Genomic DNA, 13,040 nt, shown 5'->3' with positions numbered 1-13,040 from the left:
GCCAAAATATACACTTGCTTGGATATCCTTTACATCAATCTAGTAATAGTTTTCGCTCAGCGAGGTGTTACTTATTGGTCCTAAAGGGGCAAGGTACACAAATAATTGTGAGTACATGTTAGTTTTGGTGAAACTCAACGATATAAGTAAGGAGTCCTTTTATGTCGTGGCAAATTCGATAGGTTTACCTAATAAGTTCTTAGACGTACCTATCAACCAAGAATAGTTTCTAGACTATTAGCAAAAGGCTTTTGCTTACCTAAGATGTTCTAGGATTAAGTCGACAAACTGTGCTTAGTTCTTCAATGATTTTAGGATCTTGGAATCATTTTATTCACACCTGCCGGAACACATAACTTGAATAAAATGCTTAATAAACATTGAATTATGCATGAATGCTAGAATTTAAGTTTATTAAGAGAAACTGTGAATGGTTATTTATTTGTTTATTCTTTTCAATTGTAGTTTTTAATATGGCAAACAACAATTCATTCAACATTCGATCAATTCTCGAAAAGGAGAAGTTGAACGGGAAAAACTTCCTTGACTGGCAAAGGAACTTGCAAATAGTTCTTATGCAGGAAGAAAAGGAGTATGTCCTAGATGAGGCGATGCCCGAAGCTCCAGGCGACGGGATCACTCAGGCAGCCCTCAATCGTTGGATTGATGCCAACAAGGATGTGAAATGTCTAATGCTCGCCACCATGAGTGCGGATCTGCAGAAAACGTTCATCAACTCAGATGCTTTCACAATCATCAGTGAGTTGAAGAACATGTTCCAAGATCTGGCTCGAGTCGAAAGATTCGAGACTCATAGGCAAATTCTTGAGACCAAGCTTAAGAAAGGCGAGCCCGTAAGTCCACATGTTCTCAAAATGATTGGACTCATTGAGAATATGAGTCGGCTGGATCAGCAATTTTCTCAGGAAATGGCTATAGACACCATCCTCCATTCTCTTCATAGCGGGTATGATCAGTTCAAACTGAACTACAGTATGAATAGTCTGGACAAAACGCTCACTGAGCTTCACGGTATGCTGAAGACCGCTGAAAAGACGCTCAAAAGTGATAAGCAAGATGTGCTTATGGTGCGTGGGGGCAAGTTCAAGAAATCTGGAAAGAAGAGGAATGCTAAGAAAGGTGGCAACAAGGCCAGCCCAACTAAGCAAACTGGCGCCAAATCTGCAAAGAGGAAGGTCAGTCAACCCACTTCTGAATCCGAATGCTTCTACTGCAAGAAGAAGGGGCATTGGAAGAGAGATTGCTTGAAGCTAAAGGAAGATCAGAAGAACGGAACAGTCGTTCCATCTTCAGGTATTTTCGTTATAGACTGTATACTTGCTAATTCAACTTCTTGGGTATTAGATACAGGTTGTGGCTCACACTTATGTTCCAATCCACAGGGACTAAGAAGAAGTAGAAAGTTAAGCAAGGGTGAAGTCGACCTACGAGTGGGAAATGGAGCACGGATTGCTGCATTAGCTGTAGGAACATACTATTTGTCGTTGCCCTCCGGGCTAGTTTTGGAACTGGAAGAATGTTTCCATGTTCCAAGTCTTACTAAAAACATCATTTCAGTTTCTTGCTTAGATGCTAAGGGATTTTCCTTTATAATAAAAGACAATAGTTGTTCGTTTTATTTTAAAGAGATGTTTTATGGATCTGCTAGATTAGTCAATGGACTCTATTTATTAGATCACGACAAACAAGTATATAACATAAATACCAAAAAGGCCAAAAAGGATGATTCAGATCTCACCTATCTGTGGCATTGTCGATTAGGCCATATAAACTTGAAACGCTTAGAAAGACTTCAAAGGGAAGGAATTCTAGAACCATTTGACTTAGAGGATTATGGTAAATGCGAATCATGTTTACTTGGCAAAATGACAAAGCAACCTTTCTCTAAAGTTGGAGAAAGAGAAAATGAACTATTGGGTTTAATCCATACAGATGTATGTGGACCAATGAGTACAAATGCTAGAGGTGGTTTCAGCTACTTTATCACTTTCACTGATGACTTCAGTAGGTATGGTTATGTCTACCTAATGAAGCATAAGTCTGAATCCTTTGACAAATTCAAGGAATTTCAGAGTGAAGTAGAGAATCAATTAGGCAAGAAGATCAAGGCACTGCGGTCTGATAGAGGGGGTGAATATCTGAGCCATGAATTTGATGACCATCTGAAAGAATGTGGAATTCTATCAGAATTGACTCCTCCTGGAACACCACAATGGAACGGTGTGTCAGAACGGAGGAACAGAACCTTGCTAGACATGGTCAGGTCAATGATGGGTCAGGCCGAACTTCCATTAGAATTTTGGGGACATGCACTAAATACAGCTGCACTCACTATAAATAGAGCTCCGTCTAAAGCTGTCGAAAAGACTCCATACGAATTATGGTTTGGAAAGCCTCCAAATGTGTCTTTTCTTAAGATTTGGGGATGTGAAGTATACGTCAAACGATTAATTTCAGACAAACTTCATCCAAAATCTGACAAATGTATCCTTGTGGGCTATCCAAAGGAAACAAAGGGGTATTACTTCTACAATACATCTGAGAACAAAGTGTTTGTTGCTCGAGATGGTGTCTTTTTGGAGAAAGATCACATTTCCAAAATGACAAGTGGGAGAAAAGTAGACCTCGAAGAAATTCGAGTCGAACAACAAACTCTAGAGAATGCTCAAGATGACATTCAGGATGAAACTCAGAGACCTTTAGAAGAATCTGGTGAGAATCATGGTCAATCTAGAAATGTTACCCCGCGTAGATCGCAAAGATATAGATCTCAACCGGAAAGGTACTTAGGTATTTTGACGAACGAGAGCTATGACGTTCTATTACTTGAAAGTGATGAACCTGCGACTTACAAGCAAGCTATGACAAGCCCTAGCTCCAAGCAATGGCAAGAAGCCATGCAATCTGAATTAGACTCCATGTCTGAAAACCAAGTATGGGATTTGGTCGATTTGCCAGATGGCTACCAAGCCATTGGAAGCAAATGGGTTTTCAAACTGAAAAAGGACAAGGATGGGAAACTTGAAGTTTTCAAAGCTAGATTGGTTGCGAAAGGTTACAGGCAAGTCCACGGTGTGGATTACGATGAAACCTTTTCACCAGTTGCAATGCTAAAGTCTATTCGAATAATGTTAGCAATCGCTGCATATTACGATTACGAAATATGGCAGATGGATGTCAAAACTGCTTTCTTAAACGGCGTTTTAACAGAAACTGTGTTTATGACACAGCCTGAAGGTTTTGAGGATCCAAAGAATGCTAAAAAGGTATGCAAGCTAAAGAAGTCAATCTACGGATTGAAGCAGGCATCCAGGAGCTGGAATATACGTTTTGATGAAGCAGTCAGTGACTTTGGTTTCATCAAGAACGCGGACGAATCTTGTGTATACAAGAAGGTCAGTGGGAGCAAAATTGCTTTCCTAGTATTATATGTCGACGACATATTGCTTATCGGAAATGACATTCCTATGTTGAACTCTGTCAAGATTTGGCTTGGGAAATGTTTTTCGATGAAGGATCTAGGGGAAGCACAGTACATATTGGGCATCAAGATTTACAGAGATAGATCTAAAAAGATGATTGGACTTAGTCAAAGCACTTATATCAATAAGGTGCTTGATAGGTTCAAGATGGCGGACTCCAAGCGAGGCTACCTACCCATGTCCCATGGAATGACTCTAAGCAAGACTCAGTGCCCAAAAACACTTGATGAGCGTAGACGAATGAATGGGATTCCATATGCATCATTGATTGGTTCAATAATGTATGCTATGATATGTACACGCCCGGATGTTGCGTACGCACTCAGTGCTACGAGCAGATACCAGTCAGACCCAGGAGAGGCGCATTGGACTGCTGCCAAGAACATTCTGAAGTACCTGAAAAGGCACAAAGATGACTTCCTGGTCTATGGTGGAGATGATGAATTAATTGTTAAAGGCTATACGGACGCAAGTTTCCAAACCGACAAAGATGATTTCAGATCACAGTCTGGGTTTGTCTTCTGCCTCAACGGAGGAGCAGTAAGCTGGAAAAGTGCTAAGCAAAGCACCATTGCGGATTCTACAACTGAAGCGGAGTACATTGCTGCACATGAAGCAGCAAAGGAAGCTATATGGCTAAGGAAGTTCATAGGAGAACTTGGTGTAGTCCCCTCCATTAAAGGACCAATAGCCCTGTATTGTGATAATAACGGAGCTATTGCACAGGCAAAAGAGCCTAGACACCACCAGAGAGTCAAGCATGTACTTCGTAGATTTCACCTTCTACGAGAGTTCGTTGAAAGAAAAGAAGTCGAGATAAGCAAAATTGGAACTGATGACAACATATCAGATCCATTAACTAAACCTCTGCCGCAAGCGAAGCACAACTCGCACACTGCAGCTATGGGAATCAAGCATATTGGAGAATGGCTTTGATGTCTCTGTTTAATGTTTTAAAGTTTTAGAGTTTAAATCTTTGTAAAACATTATTGGTTAATCATTCACAATAAATGAAAGGAATTCATTTTTCCATTTAATTTGTGGTTTATTAAATGATGAGTCCCTTCAACTTGACGATATATTCAAGATAGACTGTCAGGACCAGTCCTGTGACTAAGAAATGTCTATCAAGTGAACTTGAATGTCAAAGGTTGAAAATGGTCCCTAGTCGGAGTTTTCTATAAAATTGGACGCATAGAAAACGTTAGACGATTAGAATGCAAGATGACTAGTAGTTCTGTTTCTTGAACTATGTGGACATGGCAATGTCATAATCATTTGCATAGATACTTACTTTGGGAAGACTAGTATCGGACAAGACCTATGAAACTTTACTGTAAGAGATGAAAGTCTGTCATAAGTAAATTTCATTAAATTATTAGACACTAAATCCTCAATACCTGAGTGATTTGAGATTACTTGTTTGAGAACTGGTTGCTTTGACGTTGACCAACCGTCGCACCGTAAAAGGAGGCTATAAAGGCAACGCTCAGGTAATCACCTATCAAACGAAGTCTAATCTCAAGATCGCAAGATTGGGATTGTCCTCCCATAAATCGGGATGAGATGCTTAAAAGTTGTACAAGGCCACTCGGAGAGCTAGAAACTGTGAAATGCATGGCCGTGCTCGGATGAATCATAGGCTATGATTATCTGTTTATTTGATCAGTTGAACTCTGAAACCGAGGAACACCTCTGGACATAATAAGGATGACAACTCTTACCTTATGTTCAAGAGCAAGCATCGAGCGACAAAGGAATTAGGAAATGCACACTTGTCCCTAAGGACAAGTGGGAGACTGAAGGAAATAATGCCCTTGGTCCAAGTATGCATTCTATGTTAAGTCTAATAAATGCGGTTCAGTATTAATTAACAAGTTAATAATTCAGTGAGATCAAGTGAGCTGAATGCCTAGCTAGAGGCCGCTTCAGTTCAAGTGGAATTAATGATATTAATCCACAGCTTACTCTTGACTGAACCCGTAGGGTCACACAAATAGTACGTAAACGGATCAAGTATTTAATGGCATTAAATACTCCATCTATGAATATTCGGAACCGACGGATCTTGGTTTCAGTGGGAGCTAAGATCGTCACAGGCAAGAAATGAATACTCCGGAAACGATGATATTGCCGGAAACGGAAATATGGATCGTATCGGAAATATGAATATTATCCAAGTCGTAGATGTTGCCGGAAACGGAAACATGGTACGTATCGGAAAATATTGTTGGAAATGGAAATATTACCAGAATCGGAAATATTGCCGGAAACGGAAATATTGTCAGAATCGGAAATATTACCGGAATCGGAAAATAATTCCGGAAACGGAAATATTAAATATTTGTTCGAAACGGAAATTAATTCCGGAATCGGAAATATTGAATATTGTTCGTATCGGAAATAGATTCCGAAAATGGAATTTTAATCGGAAGCGTATCGTACGAATTAGCATCGGACGAGGCCTGCCGGACGAAGGCCCAGCACGAAGCCAGGCCATCGCCCAGCAAGCACGCACGCCACAGCCCAGCGCGCACAAGGCCGCGCATGCGTGGGCCGCGCTGCGTGGGCTGCTGCTCGCATGCGTGGGCAGCCCTTGTGGCTGCCGTGTGTGTGTGAGTTTGAGCTCATGCGAGATTCCTGAATCTGCAAGAGTCAGTGTATGATTAAATGTCTATTCCTATTGGATAAATTGATTAAGTAGAATTCATGTAGAATTCTAATTCCAATTAATTCGCATCCTACTAGGATTACGATTCCTTTTCCATAACTCTATAAATAAAGGCCTAGGGGTCATAATTTATACATAAGTTTTCAAAGTATTCAAAAGTGAGGTTTTGAGAGAAAATTCAAACACCCATCTTGCCCCAAAAGTGCCGAATTTTCTGAGTACCTTAAGGGCGATTCTAGTTGGTCAATCTTAAGGCGGATCCGGACGTGCTGTGGACTTTCTACGGAGGGACGACACTTGGAGTCCTAAAAGACTTGTTCTTGTTCGGTTCGGGCGCAGCTAGGGAAGGCACGCAACAAAGAGTATGCATCTAATTATGCTATATGATTATGTGTAAATAATATGTTTCCTGGGTTAATGGTTGTTTCCGCATGATCTATGTAAATGTCATATGTATCATAACCTAACACATATTGGCGCCACGTAGGCTATGTGTCGTTAGAATATTTTTACTATTAATTCAATATTTTTACTATGAAAATATATAAATAAGATAGTCGATATTAAGAAGGAAACAAATTAGAATATTAAGATTTTCCTACCTTTTTTGAAACATATATAATAGATTATATAAGTTAAATATTTTAGTATCCAATTTAAATAATGACACATAAGCATGCCATGTCATTATTGTAACACGGCTTAAAGGTCGCATGTTGCGACCTTTATCATTGTAAGAATTATAAAAAGTTAATATTTTGAAAATATATATTGAAACGAATTTAACAAGACCCTACGTAACTATATTATTTCTTATAGAATAATAAGAATTTATGGTCAATTTTTCAAAAGTTAACCTAAAAAATGACAATGGGGTAATTTTTTAGGGACAAAGGAAGTATGCTTCTATTTTGAGAAACACCCACACTTATTTTAAACATTTCTAACTTTTGTGCCCCTAGCTAATTGAAAAGCTTAGAAATAGGCAGCCTTTCATTCCCCCACCCACAATGTCACTTCACCAGCTCTTCTTATCTACACTAGAAATTCACAATGCAACTTATAGGCATGTCTAATGTCTTGTTAGCTTCCTCCCCTTCAAATGTGAAGTGATAGCTGCAACTAACCATTTACATACTTCCAACCCCAACAGACAAAGTCAAGGGAGATCTTAAAGATTCAACAAATAACACAGATTATGACTCTAGGCATCAAAATGTAATGCAGATTCTAGCAATAGTATCAGAAAATTACAAGAAAGAATTAGTAGTCAATCTACCAGTCAAGATTTCTTATAACCACCTTCCCTTAAGCGCCTTTTGGTATATAACCGGTGCTTGCGTTCCCTGCCAAAAACTACCCAGAAAACGAGGGATAACATCACTGCAAAAGAGACCAGCACCAGCCCTGCATACACCCATCTGCTGTATCGTCGTAGATCAGGACAATGATCACTGTATATACTTGTGAAGGTTTCCCTGACAAAAGAGCAGTCCTGTAATGCAACTAGGTCAGGACCGTAGTTCTGCAATCCATAGCTCACATTCACAGCTGCAGATATTTGGTTATACATGGCCGGTGTTAAACGGCCAGTAGTAATGCATATCCCATTCGGATCAACCTCACACACATTATTGCCCAAAACCTGTAGCATGAAGAGTAGTCAGTGTTGTTAGGCAGGACAAATAGCTCAAGAAAAAGGGATTGTTAGTCTGTTACCTGAGTAGCATTGTTCAATTGAACTTCTCCACCACTGCATTGGCGGTCTGATAAGTCATGTGAGAACGGGTTGCAAAGAAATGGCAGAAGAGGTCCAGATTGATTATAGTAAAAAGGTTTGAATTGTACACCAAAATTGATGTTAGAGACATTGGATATGACAGAGTTAACCATGTCCACAAGCTGAGTAGTAACCTCCTTGCTTCGTTTCAAGGTTTCCTGTGAAGTAGCTGGATCAACACAAGGAAGTATTTCATCTAATGCTGTATGAGCTGTGGGATTCTCAGACCATTGGTGCATAGCCAAACAAGTATCTGCAGTCACACTGGTCAAACAATTCAAACAAATGAGTAAATTTTGGCAAGCAAGACAAATTAAAGAAAATAACAACCCAATATGTTAGAGTTATGTTATATCTAGGGTTCTAGTATGTTTAAGAAACCACGGTTGTGTTAGTTTAGGAATTTAATAAAGTCCTAAACCTAGCAGAGTTATGTATGATTTCCTATATAAACCATTGATGTAACCAAGTTATGATTAAGTTGTTAAGATATATTATCGTTCATTAACATTATCCTCTGTAGTTTAATACAATACTTACTTGTGGAACAGGAGGAATACGCCACACAAGATAAAAGTTCCAGTCACTAGAATCCATCCAAAAACCACAAGCCTGCAGGATTTCCTTTAAACTGTCATATGTATGTATAGATGATAAATTGTGGAAGCTTAATGAATTGTTAGTCATTGAAGTAATGCAGTAATATCACGATTTTGTGACTCACGTGTAGACAAGAACTTGCATGCCGAACATTGAAAACACTGAAACAAGAGAAGGCCACAAAACAATCAGCATGTTGGGTTTGCAAATACAAAGAAGTAAATTTGAGATCATAGATAGGTATCGGGGAAAGTGGTTTACAGAATCCTAGAAATGTTAGGAAAAGCATGATGGCAGCGACTATGATGAGAGCGAGCCTCCTACAGAAACACACACATGATCAATTCTAGCTGTAAACTAAACTGAGGTGGTTATTTGGTTGACATACATTTTCATAACTTACACAGAATCCAGTACATCTCTTATGTCATCAGCAGTGTCAGTGGACTGGTGATCCAGGAAGCTAGAAGAAGCACTGATTTTCATGTCTATATCATCAATGTCAGTTTGCACATTAGAAGGCAAGAAAACATTTTGAATTCCTATCAGTTTTGCTGAGGAAAGATAATTGGACACATTGTTGAGCTTCCAAACAGTTGCATCAGCTTGACTCACAACATATTCCAATGTCGATACAGTGCTACGATGGAACTTTGCTTGTCCAGAGTATAAAACAAGACATCCAATACTGAAAACAAATAACATTGATGGATTAAGAACATGCATGGATTAAACTTTACTGTTCAGATGCTACTGTCAGAGAGTTATAGAGAGAACATACATTGCAGCAAGTGTGAAGAGTATAAGAAGTATGAGTGAGAGAATGTAAGCTGTAGGTGAATAGCCAATGCGCTGCTCCCTTCGACAGCAGAAGTGACACAGAGAGATTGTTAGCAAACATAGCCCGAACACAAGGAACCAGACTAAGGAGATGATGAACAGCGGAGCAGCAGAGAAACCGACAGACTGCATTACAAAATCAGAAGAAAAAAGAGTTATAATCAGAACAAAGATCAAGTATATATAGTCAGGAGTCATAACTGTTCAGTAGACTTGCAATGAAAAGCATATTGAACGAATGAATGAACTTGACTTGTGGATAAACTAAGCTGCAATTCTAAGCTAAGTCTCTGAAAGCCATGCATGCTGCTGATAGTTTCTCATGAGCCATATATGACAGCTCAAAAATCAACTAAATTGGCACTCTTGAAAACAGCATACTCATCCCAACCTCCATTTACTATCTCATTAGCTTGCTTATGTGCATAACCACACAAAAATGTACAAGGCAAACTAAGTGTTACTAAATACTTATATTGATTTTTCTTAAAAGATAGCATCATCTAGCTTACTCTTTAGCACTCATCGTAAGCATTTTTCTTAGCAACATGTGAAAAACATAGTTTGTGGCAAGACTACAAAGAGTAACTTTATTACTATACCAAATTATGTTTTCCCTAAATTCCCTCCATCCAAAGACCAAAGTTAGTCGTCAGTCGTCACAGTACTAATTCGAATATCCCTATCAACATCACAAATTATGGAAGAGTACTTTATTAGTTTTACAAATTTATAAATGGGGGTACTTTAACAATTAAACATGACATAAATTTGGGGACAAAGTTCTAAAAATGTATTTACTCCTGCATTTTAAGATGTGTTGCACTTTCTAAAAGCGGTCATATTTTAGTATGGGTTGCACTTGCTATTTTTGGTATGCTTTTCTCATATTTTTATTATTTCTGATTTTCTTCCTTATCTTATACGGCCTAATAGACTAATATTTTATCATTTTTGATTCTCACTCGCTTTTTCTTTGAATACTTTAAACAAACCCTGCTATCTTTTGTTTACAATTGTTTATTCTTCATCACCCTACTTGGATTTTATCTTAATAAAATCAACCCAGTCTCCTAAAATTTTATGTCGATCAAAATGCATCACATATTAAAATACGGATGGAATATTATGTTATCACATTTAGTTTCACATTACTAGTTCGGATCCAACTAAATTACTCCATTACTTTCCTAGTCCTAGCTGCAAGAACATAAATGTCATAAAGTGTCCAATTTCCCTGAAGTATGCCACAAATTTGTGACAGGTTGTCTTCAATCAGTACGTTCAGTCAAATTTTTGGTCCCACCATTCACCATTTCTCCCCCCTTTCTTCTCCATTTATCTTCTTCAAATAAAATCAAAATGATGATTAAATTAACTACAGCTGGAAATTAAAGGGGTTTAGGAATTAGGAGTTAAACTCAATACCTAGTTTGCATTTTGTAACTAATGGGCCCAAATCTATAAAAACGGAGACCCGTTTCAATAAAAGAGGCTTCAAATTAACAAGTGTATTATTACAATTTACAATCATAATCTGCCCACGAAGAATACTCCGTAGTACCAATTGTTTGTTGGTTCAGTGGTGATTGGGGTTGATTCGCTTGAATTTGGTAGCGAGAACCCATATTCGATCCCCCGCAAAAACAATTGGAAGGAAACCGGAACCTATCCACTCAGAACTCGCCCCGAATCCGGATTACCCCAAGGGTGAACCGGGTGCCAACACCAAAAATAAAATAAAAAATACTCCGTAATAACGTGCGCACTTTGGGAGTTGAGAGTTTGAGACCATGGTCTTGTGCACTAGTGCAAGCATTCTTGCTACTTCGTATTTTACGGTTAGACAACGAATAAGGGACAAAGAGCAAAGTTTATTCGGTTTTACCTTCTCTATCTCTTTCCTTAACCACACACTAAGATTAGTTTAATTCATTAAGGGCATATTAGTAGTTATGCCAAATGTTAAATGCCTAACTTAACTAGTCATGTACAGAGACATTCTTTTTAAGTTCAATCACTGCACCTTGTCGTTTCATCCTCACAACACGATGAATAACACTATATTAGTGCGGATATTAACTAGTTTAGATGAATCATGTATATATCACTTGTCGACTTGTTTTTTGTGACTCGCTCTACCTCAAAAAAATTCATAAATACGTTATGTTTTTAGCTAATTGTTCGATACCAATAATCAAATCACAAAAATGCCCTTATTACTTTCCTACTTATCTCAACTCTTACATGCCATTATGCCAATTTTGTTTCTTGAACCCAATAAAAGAAAGCCAAAAATGTGAACATGAAATGCCAAAACAACAAGAAGTTAATAAGTAGATAAGGATTGAAGAACTTACAGCCCAATAATGATGATCAGTAATATTCCAACCACCTTTGTAATACCTAAACTCATCTAAAGGATCCTTTCTATGTGTTCTTCTTGGTGCCAATACCATCATCGAACTCCCTCCTCCGTAACCACCATAACCACCATAACCTCCATACCCTTCTCCATTTCCATCTCCTCCACCACTACTAAAACCCGGCCCCTCAGCCGGAACACCTCCCCTTTCACCCCCACTGTGAGAGTAATTTCCTTCATTTACCAACCCTGAAAATTCACACAAACCAACAAAAAGTTAGCATATACTAGTATAGGGGTAGAACAGTAAAAGTAATTAGCAAACAAACATTTAACAGGATACAAGAATTTGCGAGAAATGGTACCTGAAGGAGGGAGTATGGTGGAAGTAGTAACAACTAGTAGTAGTGTTAAAGTAAGGAAGTAGAAGAATAGTAATGTGGGTTTACTACATCTTCTTCTTGTTTTGCAGAAACTTAGCAGCATTATGGTTTTAGCTTTTGTAAGTGTGGGTTTTTGAGCAGAGAAAATGCAGAGAGGAGAAGAAGATGGGGATTGGGGGGAGGGCCGGATGGGAGACTAGTGTAGAGAAGTGTGAAGTGATAGTGACCAGATAGTGTCAAAAGAGACGATAATCGATGGAGCCTAGAGGGAGAGGGAACATGTGTCCCACCACCAATACAAATTTTTTGGTTTTACTCAAATGCCCTTCCCTATTCTATTTGGGTTTCAAACTTTCACAATGGTAGTACAAGGATTGAAAATTTGAAGCTGAATTGTTCTATAATGGAGAAAGATAAGAGGAAATACTAATTTATTGTTAGTTGATTTTAGTGTAAAATTTTTATTGGACTTGTAAGTGGATTGAGCTATTCCATTCATTGAGTTGTTCAAACCCATTTTATATATTCACGTCAAAATATTTATTGATGTTTGATATTCTTTCGATCTTTTATGGTCTCAAAGATACAACTTAAAACATTAGTCAAACAACTTATACAAAAATATAATATAATACTCCTTCCGTCCGTAAAATACTGTCCAATTTACGCTCTTCAAGACATGACTTAAAACGTAAATATATCAAGTTCTGCATGCGTAAAAATTATAAAAAAAAAATACTTGAATTTCCGAAAATATATATTGAGACGACTCTAACAAAACCTTACAAGTTTATATTATTTCTTATACACTAACGAAAAGCTTTTAAAGTTTAACCCAAAAAATTACATTGAGTGAATCTTTTAGGGAAGGAGAAGTAATCTTTTGTGTCTTTCTAAT

The 13,040-nt window shown here is 38.1% G+C and overlaps 1 protein-coding gene across 1 annotated transcript; it reads right to left on the bottom strand.

The window, feature by feature from the left end:
- Positions 1–7,291: 7,291 nt before the first annotated feature.
- On the bottom strand, positions 7,292–12,431 carry LOC110801169 (uncharacterized). Its single transcript, XM_022006494.2, has 9 exons — positions 12,125–12,431; positions 11,755–12,008; positions 9,336–9,520; positions 8,958–9,242; positions 8,816–8,874; positions 8,679–8,715; positions 8,495–8,566; positions 7,894–8,218; positions 7,292–7,819 (listed from the first exon to the last, which is right to left on the bottom strand). The coding sequence occupies exons 1-9, from the start codon at positions 12,243–12,245 to the stop codon at positions 7,457–7,459; spliced, it is 1,701 nt and encodes a 566-aa protein (XP_021862186.1). The 5' UTR covers positions 12,246–12,431; the 3' UTR covers positions 7,292–7,456.
- Between the last annotated feature and the right edge of the window lie 609 nt (positions 12,432–13,040).

Source organism: Spinacia oleracea, chromosome 1 (genome assembly GCF_020520425.1).
Source record: "Spinacia oleracea cultivar Varoflay chromosome 1, BTI_SOV_V1, whole genome shotgun sequence".
NCBI classification, from domain to species: Eukaryota; Viridiplantae; Streptophyta; class Magnoliopsida; order Caryophyllales; family Amaranthaceae; genus Spinacia; species Spinacia oleracea.
The sequence above is the reverse complement of the archived record's forward strand: the minus strand, read 5'-3'. Positions and strand labels throughout refer to the sequence as shown.

What these genes read in the sequence shown, in the direction of transcription:
- LOC110801169 (XM_022006494.2), bottom strand. Translation starts at nt 12,245, where the DNA reads ATGCTGCTAAGTTTCTGCAAAACAAGAAGAAGATGTAGTAAACCCACA. An exon ending in CACCATACTCCCTCCTTCAG is followed by an intron (nt 12,009 to 12,124) that starts GTACCATTTCTC and finishes GTGAATTTTCAG; the next exon opens with GGTTGGTAAATGAAGGAAAT. An exon ending in AGAGATGTACTGGATTCTGT is followed by an intron (nt 8,875 to 8,957) that starts GTAAGTTATGAA and finishes GTGTTTCTGTAG; the next exon opens with GAGGCTCGCTCTCATCATAG.